The sequence below is a fragment of the Phacochoerus africanus genome, chromosome 12 (genome assembly GCF_016906955.1).
Source record: "Phacochoerus africanus isolate WHEZ1 chromosome 12, ROS_Pafr_v1, whole genome shotgun sequence".
In the NCBI taxonomy this organism is placed as follows: Eukaryota; Metazoa; Chordata; class Mammalia; order Artiodactyla; family Suidae; genus Phacochoerus; species Phacochoerus africanus.
This window is the reverse complement of record NC_062555.1, coordinates 15,291,924-15,312,839: the sequence shown is the minus strand read 5'-3', so window position 1 is coordinate 15,312,839 and position 20,916 is coordinate 15,291,924. Positions and strand designations below refer to the sequence as shown.

General features: G+C 45.6%; 1 protein-coding gene and 1 non-coding gene across 4 annotated transcripts in view; both read left to right on the top strand.

The window, feature by feature from the left end:
* Positions 1-20,916, top strand: part of RAB3GAP2 (RAB3 GTPase activating non-catalytic protein subunit 2) — a 96,065-nt gene that overhangs the window by 52,550 nt on the left and 22,599 nt on the right. For all 3 annotated transcript variants that reach the window (XR_007131166.1, XM_047754671.1, XM_047754672.1), the window contains 12 exons: positions 2,061-2,209; positions 3,283-3,362; positions 3,488-3,577; positions 5,287-5,426; positions 7,653-7,869; positions 8,425-8,568; positions 8,803-8,885; positions 9,368-9,432; positions 12,774-12,864; positions 15,561-15,688; positions 16,897-17,110; positions 17,491-17,588. Coding sequence is in view for 2 of the 3 variants with exons in the window: in XM_047754671.1 (XP_047610627.1) it covers positions 2,061-2,209; positions 3,283-3,362; positions 3,488-3,577; positions 5,287-5,426; positions 7,653-7,869; positions 8,425-8,568; positions 8,803-8,885; positions 9,368-9,432; positions 12,774-12,864; positions 15,561-15,688; positions 16,897-17,110; positions 17,491-17,588 (1,499 nt within the window). In the remaining variant the exon portion in view is untranslated. The remainder of the gene's footprint in view (positions 1-2,060; positions 2,210-3,282; positions 3,363-3,487; positions 3,578-5,286; positions 5,427-7,652; positions 7,870-8,424; positions 8,569-8,802; positions 8,886-9,367; positions 9,433-12,773; positions 12,865-15,560; positions 15,689-16,896; positions 17,111-17,490; positions 17,589-20,916) is intronic.
* LOC125113124 (small nucleolar RNA SNORA36 family) lies at positions 1,031-1,162 on the top strand. Its single transcript, XR_007131354.1, has one exon. It is a non-coding gene; the product is annotated as a small nucleolar RNA SNORA36 family (small nucleolar RNA).

Below are 20,916 nucleotides of genomic sequence, written 5' to 3'. Positions count from 1 at the left end.
TGTGGAAGTTCTCAGGCTAAGGGTCCAGTTGGAGCTACAGCTGCTGGCCTACAGCACAGCCACAGCAACACAGGATCCGAGCCACCTCCTCAACCTACACCACAGCTCACGGCAGTGCTGGATCCTTCACCCACTGAGTGGGGCCAGGGATTGAACCTGCATCCTCGTGGATACTAGTCGGGTTCGTTAACCACTGAGCTGTGACGGGAACTCCTACTGCTGCATTTCTTGTACGGAACACAGACCTCATTTTAACTGCATTTCGCTTTATTGCACTTCCCAGATACTGCATTCTTTACAAATTGTGGAAAGTCTCTTGGTGCCATTTCTCCAAAAGCTTTTGCTTAGTTCGTGTCTCTGTATCATATTTTGGTAATTTTTAAAATATTTCAGTTTCTCCACCAGCGAAAAGATTATGACTTGCTGAAAGGTGAAATGAAAGTTAGCAATCTTTAGGAGTAAGGTATTTTTATTTTACTTTATAATTATTATTAGTAGTAGTATTTTTATTTTTTTTCTTTCTGGATCCACACATGCTGTGTATGGAAGTTCCCAGGCTAGGGGTCGAATGGGAGCTGCAGCTGTCAGCCTGTGCCACAGACACAGCAACGCGGGGTCTGAGCCATGTCTGCAGCCTCCACCACAGTGCATGGCAATACCAGATGCTCAACCCTCTGAGCGAGGCCAGGGATTGAATCTGCATCCTCATGGGTACTAGTCAGGTTTGTTACTGCTGAGCCACAATGGGGACTCCAGTAAGGTATTTTTTAATTAAGCTATGTGCATTTTTTTTAGACATCCTATTGCACAGTTAACAGACTCCAATAGAGTGTAAGCATAATTTTTATTTGCACGAGGAAGCCAAGATATTCGTGCGACTTACTTTGTGGCAGCATTCACATTATTTCAAAGGTGGTCTGGAATTGAACCTGCGGTATCTCTGAGGTCTGCCTATCATCTGTAATAAGCACCTTATTGGTAGACATTCTATTTCTCTTTACTTTTTTGCTAACATAAAAATGTTGCAAAATTCCAAAGTGTTGAGTTCAGTTCAGGGTTACTTCCCTGTTCTGTTAATTAAACTTTGGAACATTGAAACAGGCTAGGAGAAGTGATTGGATAGAAAATGTTATTCTATTCATTTATCTCCCAGCCTACAAAAAGAAAAAAAAAAAGTGCCGTGAACTTAATTTTATGTTCATGTTTATTTTTATATAAAGGTCTGATTAAGAGGAGTTCCCTTGTGGCTCAGTGGGTTAATAAGGATCCAGCCTTGTCGCTGAAGCAGCTCAGGTTGCTGCTGTGGCCTAGGTTAGATCCCTGGCCTGGAAACTTCCATGTGCTGGGGACACGTGAAACAACAGGAAGACACGTCAGTCTGTTTGCTGTGCTGTCATTTAGGTACATACAGCGTTTGTGGGAAGCCGCAGGAGAAACTCTTTCAGTTGTTACCTCTAAGAAGTGCACTGGTTCCAGGAGATGCTGGTGGGCTCTGTATTTCTTGTACCATGTATCTGTTTTTAAAAATTCCTTTTTAAATTTTGTTACGTAGTATTTTATAGCTTAGAGAATTATAGGTGGCCATTTTAGTCCTATGAGTGTCTTATAAAATTGATCTTACAGCTTTTAAAAATGACTTTCGTCTGGGAGTTCCCGTCATGGCGCAGTGGTTAACTAATCCGACGAGGAACCATGAGGTTGCGGGTTCGATCCCTGGCCTTGCTCAGTGGGTTAAGGATCCGGCATTGCTGTGAGCTGTGGTGTAGGTCGCAGACGCGGCTCGGCTCGGGTCCCGCGTTGCTGTGGCTCTGGTGTAGGCCAGCCGCTACAGCTCTAATTCGACCCCTAGCCTGGGAACCTCCATATGCCGCGGGAGCGGCCCTAGAAAAGGCAAAAAGACCAAAAAATAAAAAATAAATTAAAAAGAAATGACTTTTCGTCTGTTAAGTAAAACTTAGCAGTTAGCGTCTTAGAATGGAGCTGAAACAAAAATCTGATGATCTAAAAAGATGATGTCATTTTTGGTGCGTTGAGATGACGTGTTGCCATTTTATCGCTAGGTATCATGACTCTCTCCCCTTTCGATCAAATGAAGACCGCCTCCAATATAGGCGGATATAACGCCGCAATTAAGAACAGCCCGCCCGCCATGTCTCAGTATATCACTGTGGGCTCCAATCCGTTCACGGGCTTCTTCTATGCTTTAGAGGTAAGAGCGCCCTCACTGATCCCGAGTCCGGCCACTCTTGAAAGCTGGAGGCGGTAATTTGGCCCTAGAAAGAATAAGTTGTTTCCATTTCTGAGTTTCGGTGGAAGCCAAAAGTAGTCTCAGCTCACTCTCTTCTGCATTCTTCAGATGAACCGAAAAGGTGCTAAAGTCGGTGTAAAACCGACGGCCTGCTTGGTTTCCGACGCCCTGAATTCTCAGCTGAGGTGTCTTGAACTGTCGGTGCCGTCATCTGGAGCTTAGGGTTGTTGGTGATGTCAGCCTGCCAGGGCTCTGAGCGGATGAGGAATTATAAAGACAGAGCCAGCTGCCAACTACGCTTGATGCAGTGGTGAAAATTGCTGCCTAAAATTGGGGAGAGTTAGGTGTTAGCTTTGGCCGCTCCTATTTTTCACTTAAAAAGCACCCTACTCAGAATTATCCAAACCATCTTTTTCCTTTAATAAAAAGCTGTGGTGAACAAAGAGGGGAGAGAGCCAGTTGTATGTGTAAGTAGGTGAGAAACCAGTAGCCCTGCTAGAATAATGCCATGTAATGTCCTAGTTTAATGCATTTAAATTAATGGATTTAAATGAATTGATTTAAAATTAAATTTAAAAACTTAATTAGGGAGTTCCCGTCGTGGCGCAGTGGTTAACGAATCCGACTAGGAACCATGAGGTTGCGGGTTCGGTCCCTGCCCTTGCTCAGTGGGTTAACGATCCGGCGTTGCCGTGAGCTGTGGTGTAGGTTGCAGACACGGCTCGGATCCCGCGTTGCTGTGGCTCTGGCGTAGGCCAGTGGCTACAGCTCCGATTCGACCCCTAGCCTGGGAACCTCCATATGCTGCGGGAGCGGCCCAAGAAATAGCTAAAAAGACAAAAAAAAAAAAAACTTAATTACAGTTTAAAGAGGGAAATCCTAAAGGTGAACTAGACCACTGGCGATTTCACTTTTATACCGTGGCGTCAAAACTTGTGATTATCGTGCTGCCTTTTGAAAGTAAATCTCACTGGAACGTGAATCTTACATACTTGTCCTCTGTCGTTTCCTCTTTCAAATGCTCTGTTTTTCAGGGAAGCACCCAGCCCTTGTTATCTCATGTGGCGTTAGCCGTGGCAAGTAAACTCACTTCAGCTTTATTTAATGCTGCCAGGTAATGACATCGCAGTTAAAATAATAATAATTTGCGTCTCGCTTGATTTTTAACTTACAAGTTGATTGTCTGCACTTTAAAATGCCAGAAGTCCTGGTTTTGTTCTAAATTTTCTTTCCTTTCAGTGGTTGGCTCGGTTGGAAGAGCAAGCACGAAGAAGAGGCTGTGCCGAGGCAGAAGCCCAAGGTTGAGCCGGCAACCCCATTAGCTGTGAGGCAAGTCTGTCATGCTCTTCTCGCATTTTAGTATTTTTAGAAAGGTACTGCTAAATTGATCATCTTTTTCGTGTGCTCAGCCGATTTGATTTCCTGAGTCTGTGGACCTTCTAAAGGTCATTAACGGAGGACTGGCTTTGTCCTCCAGGTGACCTCCAGGTGACAGTGCACTTGCAGTTTGATGTGCAGCCGTCTCCCTGTCGTGTGGTTCAGGCTCAATATGGGTTTGTGGAATGTGCTGTGTAGCAGTTGTCAGTTCCTTGACCCATTGTGCCAGGTCAGGGGTAGAACCTGTGTCCCAGTGCTGCAGAGATGCCACCAGTCCCGTGGTGCCACAGAAGGAGCTCCTGATTCTGTGTTTAATTTTTTTTTTTTTTGCTTTTTATAGTTGCACCCACAGCATATGGAGGTTCCCAGGCTAGGGGTTGAATTGGAGCTATAGCTACCGGCCTACACCACAGCCACAGCAACATCAGATCCAAGCCTCATCTGCGACCTATACCACAGCTCATGGCAATGCCATATTCTTAACCCACTGAGTGAGGCCAGGGATCGAACCTACAACCTCATGGTTCCTAGTTGGATTCATTTCCACTGCGCCATAGCAGGAACTCCTAAATCATTTTTTATTACCCAATACCAAGTGTCACCACAGAGGGAAGTAGAAACCTCCCCCCTTTTTTTAGATGTTCTTCAACTAATTATCTATTAAATGTGTTGAAGATTATCTTGCTGTGTTTTTTCCATCTTAAAGTATTATAGGAGTTCCCGTCGTGGCGCAGTGGTTAACGAATCCGACTGGGAACCATGAGGTTACGGGTTCGGTCCCTGCGCTTGCTCAGTGGGTTAACGATCCGGCGTTGCCGTGAGCTGTGGTGTAGGTTGCAGACGCGGCTCGGATCCTGCGTTGCTGTGGCTCTGGAGTAGGCCGGTGGCTACAGTTCCGATTGGACCCCTAGCCTGGAAACCTCCATATGCTGCGGGAGCGGCCCAAGAAATAGCAAAAAGACAAAACAAAACAAAAAAAGTATTATAACCTAGCACATTTTCTGAGATCACCCAGGAATCAAGATATAAGCCAACTGGCCCTATGCATCCAGTAGATGTAGCCAAGTTTGAGTACTTTGTCTCAGGGACTTTTTTTCAAAATGAGCTCTTCTGGTGCTTTCTCGGGGCCTCTTGACTTTTATTTTACTCACAGTTCTCATCAGGTTGATGACAGACCTCCAGCAGTTTAGCAGTTTATAGGTAACTGTTTAGAAGAAGGAAAGCTCTTGTGTCGGGCAGGCACGTTAGCATCAGCGGGCTATGAAATCTAGTGAAAAAAAGAACAGATTAGAATTATGAACTTGAAATAGACAGAGATGCCTGTTGGCTATAAGGGTATTGTTTCCTGTGACGTCTCACTTCATCAAGGAAAGATAATTGTACCTGATATTCTCTGAAAATACAAGGTTGCGAACATCTATATAGAATATCTTTGAAATAAAACTGAGGTGTTTTTATTTTATAATAGAAAAAACTTCCATGTGCATTTTGTATTGCAAAATATCTGGTGTGGTTAATTAATAAATTAACTCTTAATCCACATGTTTCATATTTCTTTATGTAAAAGTAGATTCAGCCTGTTTTGTTAATGCATTTCATCATTTTTTATATATTTCTTGGTGGAACTTTGATTTGAGTTTTTCATTTCTTTTAAATATCAGGTTTGGACTTCCGGATTCTAGACGCCATGGTGAAAGTATATGCCTGTCTCCATGTAACACACTGGCAGCAGTAACAGATGATTTTGGCAGAGTTATTTTGTTGGATGTAACTAGAGGAATTGCAATACGGATGTGGAAAGGTACTTCTTTGCAAAAATACAGAAAAAAAGTTAATTTGCTTTTTACCCCAATAGTTGAACACACGTTATCTTTCCTCGGCTTCTAGTTGATATAACACTGTTTAATCCTTAAATTTATGCTTTTTTTTTTTTTTTTGTGGCTTTTTAGGGCCACAGCTGCGGCATATGGAGGTTTCCAGGCTAGGGGCTGAATCAGAGCTACAGCTGCTGGCCTGCACCACAGCCACAGCAATGCCAGATCCAAGCTGCATCTGCGATCTACAATGCCAGATCCTTAACCCACTGAGCGAAGCCAGGGATCGAACCTGCGTCCTTATGGGTGCTAGTCAGATTCGTTTCTGCTTTTTTTAAAATGTGAACTCAGATCAGCATCACTTGATCCACTAGTCCAACTGCTGTATCCTTTAAGCTTGACCAGCTCATAGACACTCAGCCTCTTCCTTAAGGACGTCTTTTTCACTTCTCACCTTCTTTGTCAATTCCTGAATTCAGTTTCTTGCCCTTGAGATTCCTTCCATTTCATAAGGCCAGGCTTGAGTCACACATGCTTCTCAAATCTGGAATGCCAAGTCTTTTTAGATTTAAGATGGCAAAACCTCTTAGAATCCATTTTTGCTAACTTGACTTCTGTGTCCATGTGCTTGGGTCCATTCACTTAAGTTTCCCCATAACCATGTCAGTCAGGAGTTGCCTTTAGTCACCAACAGTAGAGCCAAGTGTAGGACTGATGTGACCCCACGGCGACATACATCCTCAGGACCCCAGTCTCCTTCTGTGTAGCTTCCTCATGCAAGGTTTTCTCATGGTTCAAATGGCTGCTGAAGCTCCAGCCTTCTCATCTGCATCCTAGGAAAGAGAAAAGGGGAGAGGAAGAACTGCCAACTTCGATCACTTTGAAGGCACCACAATTCTGGTGCAATCTGGTCTCTTTTTAGCGTTGTGAGGAATAATGGATTTGAGGACATTAAATTACTCTGGATCAGACTGAGGCTACCATTCCCTTCTTGCCAAAGAATCCCTACAGTGTTTACCTGCCACGTGTTTAAGTGTCTTTAGAAATAGGTGTCAGTGCTGCAGATCCATCATTTCTCCCTGGTGCTTTTCTTCTGAAATGACAGCAAGGGTGTGTTTGCAGCAAGACTTTTCCAGAATATATACCGACGGGTCCAGATCTACCGTGGCCATCTTAGCGCTGCCACTGTTGCCTCTCCTTCTGTAGCTGGTGCATCCTGTGTCTGTCCCCGTGCTGGAAGGAGAGGGTCTGTTGCTGTGAGAGGGGCCACCCTCAGGTGGGAGACAGTGCTGGCTGCTTCTTTCTTAGGTGTGGGGGCTGCGTACCACCAAGGGACTCGAGTAGCAGGAAAGCAGAGTGACCTTTGTCTTTATTTTCATTGGTTTTTTTTTTCTTTTCTTTCTTTTTCTTTTTTTGTCTTTCTGCCATTTCTTGGGCCGCTCCTGCGGCATATGGAGGTTCCCAGGCTAGGAGTCGAATCGGAGCTGTAGCCGCCGGCCTACACCAGAGCCACAGCAACGCGGGATCCGAGCCGCTTCTGCAACCTACACCACAGCTCACAGCAACGCCGGATCCTTAACCCACTGAGCAAGGCCAGGGATTGAACCTGCAACCCCATGGTTCCTAGTCAGATTCGTTAACCACTGCACCACGACGGGAACTCCTTCATTGGATTTTAATTTTAAGCCTGAACTTGAGACTCTCCCCAGAATTTTTTAATGGGAGGGATGCGTTCAGGGAAGGGTGCTCACGAAGCCTCTATCCTAACTGATTTTCTTTTTAAAGAAGAAACATGATCAGAAAGAAATATAACAAATTATTAAGTTTTAATAAGACTTGGTGGTTGACTTAGTGTTTATTATTATCTTCTTTTCTGTCTAAGATATTACATTATAAAAAGATAATATACTGGAGCTCCCACTGTGGCACAGCGTGCTTGGTGGCATCTTGAGCACTGGGATGCAGGTTCGATCCCAGGCCCTGCATAGTGGGTTAAGTGAGGAGCTGGCATTTCCACAGCTGCTGCCTAGGTCACGACTGCAGCTTGCATCTGGTCCCTGGCCCAAGAGCTCCCTGTGCCACAGAAGGCCAAAAAACAAAAAGAAACACCCCCCCCCACACACACACACTTTTGTAGCTTTCGCTGTGTGCTCCAGAAGGCCTCTGCTGAACCTGGGCTCAGTAACACGGAGTTTCCCTTCCTCTGTCGTCAGGGTATCGCGATGCGCAGACGGGCTGGATCCAGATTGTGGAGGACCTCCACGAGAGAGTGCCGGAGAGGGCGGACCCCTCCCCGTTCGGCAGCCCGCAGGGCCCCAGCCGCGTAGCTCAGTTCCTTGTGATCTATGCCCCACGGAGGGGCATCTTGGAAGTGTGGAGCACCCAGCAGGGCCCTCGGGTGGGCGCTTTCAACGTGGGCAAGCACTGCAGGTGAGCCGCGGCCCGGCCCTTTGCTGGCTGCAGAGAGGCAGGCCTTTGTGCAAGGAGAGCTTTTACGGAAGCTCCTTCTGTTGGGCTGCGAGTGCTTGAGAGCTTGAGAACTCAACGGTCCTGTATTATGGCCTCTCCCTTAAGTGTCTGGGATGTAATTAAGGATTCAGTATTTAATAACGAAGGAGTCTGATTCCGAAGTTAGAGCCAGCTTCGTGCTGCCGTTCGGCCCCAGCCCTGCTGACACAGTGGAGGCTGGAAAGCAGAGTCCTCCCCCGACCGCAGCCCCGGAGGTGATGCCGAGTGAGTGGAGGCTTTGCCTGCGCCGTGGCACAGGCCTGGGTGTGTCCATCCCGTTTTCTGGCACGTTTTACTCAACAAGGTACCACCTTGCCAGTCGAGGCTGCTCTGCTTCCTTTTTTGGTGCCCACTAGTGTGTGTAGTCTTATCAGTGCTCCCGGCTTGGTAATAAGGTGGGTCCCAAGCTCTGAGCAAAGCCCCTCGACCTTCTCCTTGCTCTGAGGTTTTTACCGTGTCGGTGTTTGATTTCCCCAGGCTTCTGTATCCTGGCTATAAAATCATGGGCTTAAATAATGTTACCAGTCAGAGTTGGCAGCCCCAGACTTACCAGATCTGTCTGGTGGATCCAGCGTCTGGAAGTGTGAAGACAGTAAGCGTTCCTTTCCATTTAGCCCTGAGGTAAGTTCTCCTGTGTCCGGCTCATCAGTGGCCCTCTGCGAACTCTTCCCCGTCCTTGCTTTTACTCTTTGTTTTGCTTGGTTTTGTAGCTGTTGTTTTCTTTTCTTCTTATTAGACTAAAACCTTTAAAGTTAAATAGGAAGAATAGAAAGGAAAAAGAAATTTGGAGCGTGTCAGAACGAGAAGGAAAGCAGTTTCACCTCCTGTAAGAGTCTGTTGTATTTATTGTTTTAGTGATAAGAAGAGTGAACGCGCCAAGGACATGCACTTAATGAAGAAACTAGGAGCCTCACTGAAAGCAAAAGCTCCCAATCTTGGTAGGCAACCTCTGTTAAAAATGAAGCGCACTGTTACGTCATTTTTAAATTAATAGAATATTCTAGGAGTTCCCTGGTGGCCTAGCGGTTAGGGATTTGGCTTGTCACTGCTGTGGCACAGGTTTGATCCCAGGCCCAGGAACTTCCACATGCTGTGGGCATGGCCAAAAAAAAAAAAATAGAATGGAATAGAGTATTTTAAATGGAGCCATCAGAACACGTCAGAGTGTGTATGAGCCGTTACAACTCTGTTTTGGAATGAGGTGCAGCACAAGCAATTACGTGTAGTTTTTATTGGAATTGCTCTGGGGGATGCAGTGGGCCGTGGAGGGAGTATTCAAATTTGTACAATAAAATAGTAATTTCCGAGAGAACCCAGAAGCCCTTTAGACTGAGTCCCAGTACAGACTGTTGTTTTGTTTCAGAGTAAAGGTTCCCTTAATAAAAGTGAAAATTTTTACTTTGGTAACTTTTCTTTCCAGATTTGATTGAAACAGAAATAAAGGAATTAATTCTCGATATTAAGTACCCTGCGACCAAAAAACAAGTAAGTGTGTATGAGAAACGAACGTTCCTGTTGAGTGGCTAATCCACAGGCCTCTTAACAGTCTTTGTTTTTCTGTTGCCTTCCACACGTGACAGGCTGAAGTCTCCTCGTTGTGTTTTTATTCATGTCCACCCTTTTTTATATTCCCACGCGGAAGCTTCTGTTCTCGCTTGCCCTTTTTTTCCTTTTTTTTCTCTGTGTGTCTTTTTCGGGCCGCACCCTCGGCATATGGAGGTTCCCAGGCTAGGCATGGAATCAGGGCTCCAGCCACCGGCCTGCACCACAGCCCCGGCCACGCCAGACCCGAGCTGCACCTGTGACCTACACTGCTGCTCACAGGAACGCTGGGTCTTTAACCCACTGAGCGAGGGCCAGGGATCGAACCCGCAACCTCATGGATACTAGTCGGATTCATTTCCGCTGCACCATGACAGGAATTCCCTGTTGTCTCTTGGTTTAATTAAGTAAGATTACCATACATGTAAGTATGTGTGTTTTGGACACACACAAACCATGTATGACGTATAATAGGTTAATTAATAATAAGACAAAGACGTGTATGACCACTGCCCTTGGGGAACGGAAGGCCACCAGGAGCCCGGAGAGCCTGCCGGTCCCTCTGTCCCCGCCGCTGCTTCCATCCCTGAGGTAACCCGGGTTCAGCACTTTGTGTTTCGGGTTCTTGCGCTTTTCTTCCTGGCTGCAGCATTTCTCTGTGGGTCCTCGAAAGCATATTGAGGCCTTTTCCGCTTTTTGGACGTTACATGAGTGGAGCACGCCCTGCCCTCCTCTGGGACTCGCTTCATTCCCGGTCCGTGGTGTTTCCGGGCGTCGTCCGCCCGTGTTGCCGCAGCGCCTCCTGTGCTCTGCCGTCTGGATTCCTCTCTGACTGTCACCGGTTTGGTCCTGCTCCTGGCGGTGAACGTTTCGGTGCTTTCCAGTTGTTGGCTGTTACAAACACGGATAGTGTGATCACCCGTGTACATGTCTGCAGGTGCAGGCGTGCAGGAGTTCCTCCTGCGTTTATACCCACGCGTGGAATTGCCAAGTGCCAGTTTCTTAGGCTGTACTGGTTGATGATAAATTGCCTCTCAAAACACTTGGGCCAGTTCAAGGTCCCACGTGTGCTGTGCAAGAGGCCCCACAGCCTCACGTCTCCCAGGCTCCTGGGTGTGACGCGGTAACTCGAGATCGCTTTTGCTCTCATCCCTCGTGGCCAAACCCTCATGATGCTGCTCAGCTTCTAACTACAGATTCTCAGTGTGACACCGGCGTCCTCCCGGATGCCCCTGAGCTCTGCTTTTCACCAGAGCCGGAGCGCCCGTGAGGGCAGTCATCCCTGAGTGTCCTCCAGGGTCCTGCGGGTACTTTGATCCAAACATGCCCCAGCCCCTCCCCTGAGGTGGCCTAGTGTTCGCCTGTAACCTCGCAGTCTCCTGTGCTCTGGAAATCATCTCTGGATGACTCGGGATACCGAACACAAGGTGCCAGACACCCGGCCCTAAGTGCAATGCCAGTAGTTGCAGGTGTGCCGCAAATGCAAGTCTGGCTTTTTGGAACTTTGTGGAGTTTTTTCTTTTCAAATATTTTCCGTCCATGATTGATTGCATCGCAGATACAGAACTGTGGCCACAGAGGGTCAGCTCTGCTTGTTTTTGCATTATTTCTTGTGTCTTAGTCATAGCTTCCCACCTGTTCCATGTCCAGAGGTGTGCCTTTGCCGCTCCCACCCCCCAGTCCAGCCCTATCCCTCCCACCACCCTGCTTCTTTGTGGTAACCATACATTTGTTTTCAAAATCTGCAGACTTTTTGTTTTTTTGTTTTTTACTATACTACTGAATTTTGTGTGAAGCTATGAACTTTATAAAAAATGCTAGACAACCTAATAGTGAAAGTTGTGTATTGTTTTACAACAATTAAGAGAGAAAAGAGGAGTTCCTGTAGTGGCTCCACGGTTAGCGAACCCAACTAGTATCCATGAAGGACACGGGTTTGATCCCTGGCCTCGATCAGTGGGTTGAGGATCCGGCATTGCCCTGAGCTGTGGTATAGGTCACAGACGAGGCTCAGATCCTGTGCTGCTGTGGCTGTGGTGTAGGCCGGCAGCTGCAGCTCCGATTTGACCCCTAGCCTGGGAACCTCCATATGCTCTGGGTGCAGCCCTAAAAGACAAAAAAAAAAAAAAAGAGAGAGAGAGAGAGAGAGAAAAGAAGCCAGTGTAGACTTGGAGATGCTGAATGAGGGACAGTGAGCCAGCTGCTAGTTTCCGTAAGTGTAGACAGAAGAGAAGCAGACATGTTTTCCAGGCAGTTGCCTCTTTGGGACACTTTCTTTATACCCTCCGTGCGGGGGCCTCTGAGCCGCCCCTGCCACCTTTCCTCCTCCAGGAACAGAGTTGTTACAATCTGGCATTTGTCTCCCACCACATTGTTAGCCTGCTTTTTAACACTATTTAATCTCATTGGGGAGTTCCCGTCGTGGCTCAGTGGTTAACGAATCCAACTAGGAACCATGGGGTTGCAGGTTCAATCCCTGACCTCGCTCAGTGGGTTAAGGATCTGGCATTGCCATGAGCTGTGGTGTAGGTTGCAGACGCAGCTCAGATCCGTCAATGCTGTGGCTGTGGTGTAGGCCATCTGCTCCCGCTCCGATTAGACCCCTAGCCCGGGAACCTCCATATGCTGCAGGTATGGCCATAGAAAAGACAAAAAAAAAATCTCATTGGTCAAAATCCAGTTTAATGTGCTCCTATGCAAGGCTAAATACAACCTGAGTGCTGTGTCTAAACTTGCTGGTTCCCAAGGTTGCTGCTTGGGGCATGGACAGAGGGTTGGAACTGGGGGTGCAGCCTCTGCGCTATCTCCTGGGGGGCAGGAAGTGGGGAGGATGCACATCTGGCCTGGCCTGTGGCCTCAGCCCGCCCTGCCCCCGTGCGGAAATCAGGTACTAATTAAGGTGCGGTCCGCTCTCATTCCTGACCCGGCAGTGTCCGCTTTGCATCTGCGCCCGTAGAGTCAGACTTACTCAGAGGCTTACTGGTGAGTCGCCTTCTCTCTGCTTCTGCCTTGTCTCCGCCATTCTGTTGACCATCACTCGCCCTCTAGTTGGCTCCTTCGCAGTCTGGACTTTTGGTCACTGTGCCACATTTGGCCTGACATGACATTGATGACATATTACTTAGGATGCAGCTTTCATTTTGAGGTCGATGTACTGAAACATCTTAAAACATGGAGCTCCCCTTTGCAACTCAGGCTAGCGAAAGTGTAGGCATAAATGTTAAATTTTTAAAAATAACATCATTGCTCTCTAATGATCGAATGGCTCGATATCTTTCTTCTAGGCGTTGGAGAGCATTTTGGCAAGTGAACGTTTACCATTTTCCTGCCTTAAAAATATCACGCAGACTTTAATGGACTCTTTAAAAAATCAAGGTAATACGGTTTGTACTGATTGGAGGTTATGGTCTCACCTTAAATTTCCTAGCTCTGATTATGGAAAGTGTTAACCGCTTATAAAGCCATCATGTTACTTTAATGTGGAGTAATACATTAGAAAGAAAGGAACTTGTTTCACGCCTTTAGTCTTGTGACCTTTATAAACCCTATTCAGTGTGTCTCCCCTGAGCTTTCTCTGAAGATGCTGACTCTGTTTCTCGCTGTAAGTGGTTTTCCTCTGAATCTGTCTCCTGGGAGGAAAGGTACCAGTGGAGAAGATGGGAAGTGACGATAGCTGTGGAGAGGTCTGAAAGCCACTCTGGGGGAGGTGGAGGCCAAGATAGCCCATGGGAAGCAAAAAGCAGCCAGGTGCTCTTGCTCCATTGTGTTTTGTTTAACTCTATGGAAGGAGAGAGATTTCTGTAGGTGGAACATTACGTAATGTCGTTTTGACCAAGATAATGATTTTTTTTTAAATCTTTGCTTTGATTAATGTTCTCTGCATGTGTAGAATCTGCATTTCCTCATCCACTTCCCACAGGAACAGAGCTAGGACTTTGAGAATCACAGACTGTGGTTACATTACCAGGTCTGAGTTTTCTGATTGTGTTTTATTGTTCAGAATTTCTTTTTCTGGAAAAGAATTATATCTCTAACTGGGATTGTAACTCCATATTCTATCCAGCCGAGCTAGCAAAATTTAATTTGTTCTGAATTCCTGACATCAATCAGAAATGTGGTGTGTGGTGTACTGACTTCATCTAATTGTGGGTGTTTTTTTTTGTTTTTTTTTTGCTTGTTGTGTAAAGTACATGAAGTCAGTTTTGCATTTAATGGTATTTGTATTTAGGCCAACTTAAAATGGCTTAAGACACAAATAATATGCTGCTTCTCAAGACTTGAAGCGTCCTGATTTTGAGATTTTTTTCCTCCACACATATGTAAAGCTGACTTTCAGTAAATACTGAACTCCTTAGTGCATAGAACTTACTAGGATACCTCTTTTAAAGAGCAATACACTTAGAAAGTGCCTCTATCCCCTAAGCCTTTAAAATATCAAAATTTATTAAATTAAAAGTTATCTTGAAGTTCCCTGTTGTGGCTTAGTGTGAACAAACCCGACGAGTATCCATGAGGATATGGGTTTGATCTTTGGCCTCGCTCAGTGGGTTAAGGATCCTGTTTTGCCGCAAGCTGTGTCTTAGGTCTCGAGTGAGGCTCAGATCTGGCATTGCTGTGGCTGTGGTGTAGGCAGGCAGCTGCAGCTCCAATTAGACCCCTAACTTGGGAACCATATCCCTCAGGTGCGTCCCTGAAAAGACAAAAAAAAAAGCTATCTTGGGAGTTCCCACTGTGGTACAGCAGGTTAAGGATCCGGCATTGCCACATCTGTGGCTCGGATTCGATCCCTGGCCCAGAAACTTCCGTAGTCCACAGGTGCGGCTGAAAAAAAAAGAAAGAAAAAAAATTTAAAAATTAAAATAAAAATTATCTTGCTCTGAACCAGGAGTAAACCAAACACCACTGTTAGGATTCTGTAACATCATCACTGGTTTCAAGTTCTGCCCATAAATGAGACTCCCAAAAAAGGGGGTATTGAGCATGCTGGGTTTTATTCTGGCTCTAAGAACCTGGACAGTCTTCCATGCTGCTGTCTCAGAGTTCCTGGGGGTTTTCAGTGTCTGCCTTTTAAAAAAAATAAATATTTGTTGGGTATTAGAAATAAATATTTATATTATCGTATAGGAATGTATTATATAGAGGGTGAATATTTTTCCAGCATTAACCTTGAGACATCCTGACCGATGCGAGCATACAGAGTGGGATTCTGCTTGAGTCTCCCGGCCAGCCTTTCTTGAATTTCTTGAGGGTACATCTGTCACCATCCGTGGTTTCTGGTTGACTTCTGATGTCTTGTCCGCATGATAGGAAGAGGAGCCAGGGAACTTTGTGTTGGTCTTGTCTCAGGAGCATAATAGACAACACATGCCTTAAGGGGCGGGGAGAGGATTTTCAAACCTTTTTGCAAATCACTTGTTTTATTTGAGGACTAGACTAAAATATTTCTTCTTTTCTTTGCTTTCTTTTTTTGGCGCCCCTCACCCCCCCCCACCCCCCACCCCCGCCACTAGAGCACCTTATTCCATTACAAAATGTGGATGTTTTGGAGTTCCCATCGTGGTCAGTGGTTAACAAACCTGACTAGCACCCATGAGAATGCCGGTTCGATCGCTGGCCTCGATCAGTAGGTTAAGGATCTGGCGTTGCCATGCGCTGTGGTGTAAATTGAAGACGCAGCTCGGATCCTGCATTGCTGTGGCTGTGGTGTAGGCTGGTGGCTACAGCTCTGATTGGACCCCTAGCCTGGGAGCCTCCATATGCCTCGGGTGCAGCCCTAAAAGACAAAAAGAGACTAAATAAATAAATTATTCATGATTACCAATCATGAGTAATCCCATGAGGGTCGTGATCCAGCATCCTACTTCAAAAAAAAAAAAAAAAAAAATTTAGGTGTTTTGCCATGATGGAGAAATTGATTTTTGCCTTCTTAATCCGTTAGAGCTTAAGCGTCCCAATATTCAATAAAATAGCACCTCAAGGAATTATGTGATGTTAAGAGATTGAATGAAAAGCCTTTTTATCAGTCTATTAACTGTTTCTCTTTAACGTATTTTTTTCCTTCTCCCTCGTAGAGCTCGAGTCTGTTGATGAAGGATTGCTACAGTTTTGTGCCAATAAGTTGAAATTACTCCATCTTTATGAGTCTGTTAGTCAGTTAAACTCCCTTGATTTTCATTCGGACACACCATTCTCCGACAATGTGAGTAATCCCATGACTAATTATACAAGATAATCTTTTGGTTATTTTTTATTTTTTAAGTTAGAAGTAAAAAAAGTAGAATATTAAGATTTTCTTGAAGTGTAAAGGTGTATTTTCTTTACAAGAACCCCTGCTGGCTTTCTGTGCCTTGCTGCTAAGTTTATATTATTTTTGCTAGAATGTTGAACTTACTATGCTCTGTTGTTGTTTTGTTTTGTTTTTGTCTTTTTAGGGCTGCACCCATGTGGCATGTGGAGGTTCCCAGGCTAGAGGTCGATTTGGAGCTACAGCTGCCAGGCTACACCACAGCTACAGCAACTCGGGATCCGAGCCGTGTCTGCGACCTACACCACAGCTCACGGCAACGCCAGATCCTTAACTCGCGGAACGAGGCCAGGGATTGAACCTGCATCCTCATGGATGCTAGTCAGATTCTTTCCTGCTGAGCCACGATGGGAACTCCAAACTACTCTTGTTTTTGAATGCAGCTTTAATCGTGTAGCATGTCGAGAAGAAAGTTTTGCTTGTTATAGCTAATTTATGGTCTTTAAAGCATGTGTGTGTGTGTGTGTGTGTGTGTGTGTGTGTGTGCTTGTCCCTAATTTAGAAGAATAATAGTAGTATCAGAAGATGTCCTTTCATCTTATAAGGTATCTAAGATATAAGGTATATATAAATATATCAAAAATACCTACACTTGTAAGGTGTGTAAAATACTTTGAAGGACTGGCAGATGGTGTCTCTGCAGCCCTCAGAGCCTCACGGAGGAGTTCTCTGTAGACGTAGTGAGGGCTGGGCTCCACTGCTTTTATTTTGTAGTGTGGATGCTGCTTAGTAAGTAACCGCTAAATTTCAGATCGTTTTCATTTTTCTCGGAATCACGAGAGTTGGCAGTTGACACCTTTAAAAGTGTTTTCTGATTAAGCAATAATACGTGGTTATTACAATTGAAACATTTTAGAAGAGGATAGAATAATCTCAAAAACATTCTAAAAATGGTAATTTTACTAATATTTAGTGTTTTAAGATGAGTTTATCTAAATGACCTGGTCCCCGTGAACTGAGAGTGAAGTGTTTTAAGCAGAGTACAGCGTAGTTGTCACATTCGTTAAAAAGTCATCTCGTGCCCATAGGACAGCGTGGACGCATCTGACAGAGTCGTAGAAAGAGACGTGGTCTACTCAGAACTTTTCCCCCCTCTTTTTAAGGACTTGGCTGTGTTACTCAGGCTTGATGAGAAAGACCTCCTCAAGCTCCAGGCGTTGTTGGAGAAATACAAACAAGAGAACAGCAGGGCTGCTGTCCGCTTCTCTGATGACAAGGATGGCGTGTTGCCTGTCAAAACCTTCCTGGAATATTTAGACGCTGAGAAGGATGTGATCAGCGTGAAGAAGACGGGCGAAGAGGAGTGTGTGGCTTTAGGTAGGTGGGCTGGTAAACTGCTCCTTGGCTCCTCCGTCTTCTAGAAGAGAGCTTCAGAGGAACCTACAGCAGCTCCAAGACTCAGCTTGGTTTGAAGTTGATTAACCCAGGAATGTAATGGATGGTGTACAGTCCCCCAGAGAGCCTCTGGACAGTAGGCGCTATGTCATAAGGTCACCGTGAGTTAATGGCTGTTCTTGGGGGACATTGTTACCCGTGGACTTTGCTTTGCCTTTGCTTTTGTCAGTCAAGCAGTGTGAACCGCTGACTTCTCGTCTCTGCATTGTTCGGCTCCTCTGCGCTAGGCTGAAGTTCAGGAAGATCGTTCGTGCAGATGATGAGCAGTCAGTGGTTAATGTGCGTTGTTTTCATTTCCACAGGCAGCTTCTTTTTCTGGAAGTGTTTGCGTGGAGAGAGCTCCGCAGAGGACATGTGTCGCACGTTGGAGTCGGTGGGACTGAGCCCCCAGCTGCTCTTGGTAAGGGTTGTGGTGGCTGGATGCACTGCTTCCCCCTCAGTGTCATCCAGGGGGGCCGTCTTTTTCTTACCGTTGTCTTAGCATCGTCTAAAGCGTATCTTAGAACATACAGGGACACTTTCTAAAAGTGATCAAGGAAATTTGTAATCACCGCAGTTAGTTGAATCATACTGTCTTTTGTTCTCATTCTCTGTAAGTTGTAACCAGTGTATCCCATGGCTGGCCTAAAAGAAATTTCGCTGCTGTGGCACGGGTTCAGTCTCTGGCCTAGGAACTTCTGCATGCCACAGGTGCAACCAAAGGGGAAAAAAAAAAACTAAAATTATTTTTAAGAAACCATCTCTTAAGAGTCTTTATTTGACACATTCCAAATGATTGAACTCTTTTCCTTTGCTGTTTCCAGACAAATATTTCATGTCTGGGTTTTCCAAGTATCTTAAGTGTAGTGTGCCTTTTTAAGCAATTTAAAATTAAGTAATTTTTTAAAATCCTGCCATGAATCCTGAGTAGAAGGGAGAAGTAGGTAAGAAGGCATTTTCACTTAAAGCCTATAATCAATCGTCATGAATGGGAAGAGGAGGAGGAACGACTCTTAAAACTAAACAAAACACACAGAGCCCAAGAATTGAAGGAAGAAGATGGATGTACAATAAGCCCAGTGTTTAAAAAGGCCTGCTGGGCTGCTGTGGTCCCAGTGATCGGAGGAAGTGGCAGCCCGCACCCCTGGGCTAGGCTCAGCCGTCCGGCTTCCAGAGGATAAAGCGCAGGGGTCTGTGTCCCAACAGTAAGGACGCGCTCTGCCCACGTCTGGCTCCTTCCCAGCCAGGCAGTACCAGTGCTGAAACAGACCAGGCACGTTTTTCTGAGGTATTAAATTTCAGACAGGTTTTATGGGTTTTTTTTGCTTTTTAGGGCCACACTTCCAGCATATGGAATTACCCAGGCTAGGGGTCAAATCGGAGCTGTAGCTGCCAGCCTACACCACAGCCATAGCAATGCAGGATCCAAGCCACATCTGCAACCTACACCACAGCTCACAGCAATGCCAAATCCTTAACCCACTGAGTGAGGCCAGGGATCGAACCTGCGTCCTCATGGATGCAGTCAGATTAGTTTCCACTGCACCACAATGGGAACTCCAAATTTCAGATAGTTTTTTAAAAGAGAATAGATTAACTTCTGTTGTATTGTATCAAAAGAGTAATAGACTCTCAGGAGTTAGACAATATAAAAATCATGAATAAAAAGTGATAACACTTTCAGCAAAATTTATTATTAGTGTTATAAAGACACTATTTGAAATGCTCTTCCTATTTTCTGATCAATTATTTTCTGAAAAGTTTTTTTCTTCTGAAATAGCTTAAACAGTAGTTTTATTGGAATTATGTTCATGGAAAAACTTGGACTTAATGTAGGTTCTATACATTTTTTTAATTTGGAAAGATTTCTAGATGTATGGTAAGAACAGATAGTGTAATTCACAGGAGATAGCTGATAGTTTTTCCGCAGCATTTAAAACTAATTATCCTCATTGGAGTTGTGTCAAGTTTCAGATTCTGTAACATAAAACAGACCCTAGTTTTTAGGAAAGATTAGAAAACGGGGCTCATCCAAAAGACTGACAAAATAGATGTCTTTTACGTAAAGGCAGCCAGGCCACCAGATGGTTTCCCTGCGTTCTGTCTGCCAGCGTGTCCACTGAGCGCAGGATGAGAGCAGGAGGGTGTGAGTGTTACAGGAGAGGATACTTCGCCAAAGGCAAAAGCTCATTGGGCGTCAGAAACACCCACCAAGGACCCAGGGGAGTTTCTGTTTCATTCTTAGGTGGACGTTTTAACAAGTCTCTGATACCGCTTGATTAGAGGAAGGCAATAAATTTCTGCTCCAGATTTCTGTTATTCAAGGTCTTTTATTCAAATGTCATCTGATAATATGTCAGACTGTGACATTTATATAATACCAGAATTCACATGTATAATATGCGAATGTATAACATGGATGTTTACATTAGGCATGAATAATATAATCTGCCGTTCTTTGCTGTGATGTTTTGAAAGGCTCTCTTGTCGTCTCTTTTCTCGTCTGGAGATGGGAGCCTTCCATGCACTGCCTTTTCCTGTTAGATATGTCTCTGTGTGTTCTCTGAGTATTTGAATTACCCTCTCTGTTCTCCTTTGTGGTGGTTTTTCTCCTTCCACCCTTAGTTATTCCTTAAGTTTACGAGAAAAGCTTTCTGTCATTTCTAAGGGATTCTAAAACTCTGTCGTTGTGTTCCGACGGCACCTGTGGCTTCCTCTTTTTCACTCCTACACACAGATAAAGCTTAACTGATTTGAAACTTTGCGTGTTTATCAAATGCAAGAACACCATTTGGCTTATAAGCAAAGATGACCTGGTTGGGCAAGAGGCAGAAGGCAGGGTGGAGCGGAGAGACAGGAAGGAGAGGTCAGGGGAAGAACAAGGATTTCTGTGTGTTTGTTTCAGAATTCGCTAAAGGTGGCGGCGGCTGGGGAAGCGGGTGGCTGGGGAAGTAGAAGAGTGCCTCGTGTGACGAGAGAGCAAAGGCATGACATTTAAAGTCTTCAAAGGCAGCTTAAAATAACCCTTTGGGTGGGCCGTCTCTTTGAGCACTTTGAAACTCTGTTGCTGCCGGGGACACGAATCGAGCTTTGAGCAACACTGACCCCACGGCGCGTTTGAAAACCCGGTGCTGCAGCGTGGGCGTAGGCTTCACCCAAGCCGAGGTCCCGTGTTCTGTGTCCAGAGTTCATCGGGGCACATCTAAGGGCCACTTAGCCGTGAACCCAGAAGAGAACTCCCAGCAGCCCCCGCCGTTCCCTTTTGCTTTGCTTCCTGGCACGTGTGTGCGCAAAGCACCGAGATGGGGCACCTTCCAGGTGACGCTGGAAGGTCTCTGTGGCTGTGCAGGCAGCCTCTTTCGGCCTGCTTTGCAACCAGAGCAGGTGCTGGGCGAGGTTAAGGGGAAGTGTGGGCGAGAGGCACTGGCCTTGATAAATGGTATATAAGCTTAGTCTGCCTCTCGAGGATGACACAGGAGGCTGTGGAGCAGGTGGCGTGGGCGTGGTCGAACATCAGTCCACTTCTGTCGCAGCGACAGCTCCCCTCACGGTGCCCCCTCTGCAACACTCTGTGCTCACAAAGGCCGTAGTGGCTTGGCACGTGGTGAGCTCCACACACCCATGAGCATTTATTGCTGTTGGCATTGTCATTGTCTGGGAATACGAGGGCAGATTTGAAGACAGGAAAGGGTTAAAAAAAAAGGGCCCGGAGTTAAACCCAAAAAAGGTGGAAATAGAGCACTTCGCTT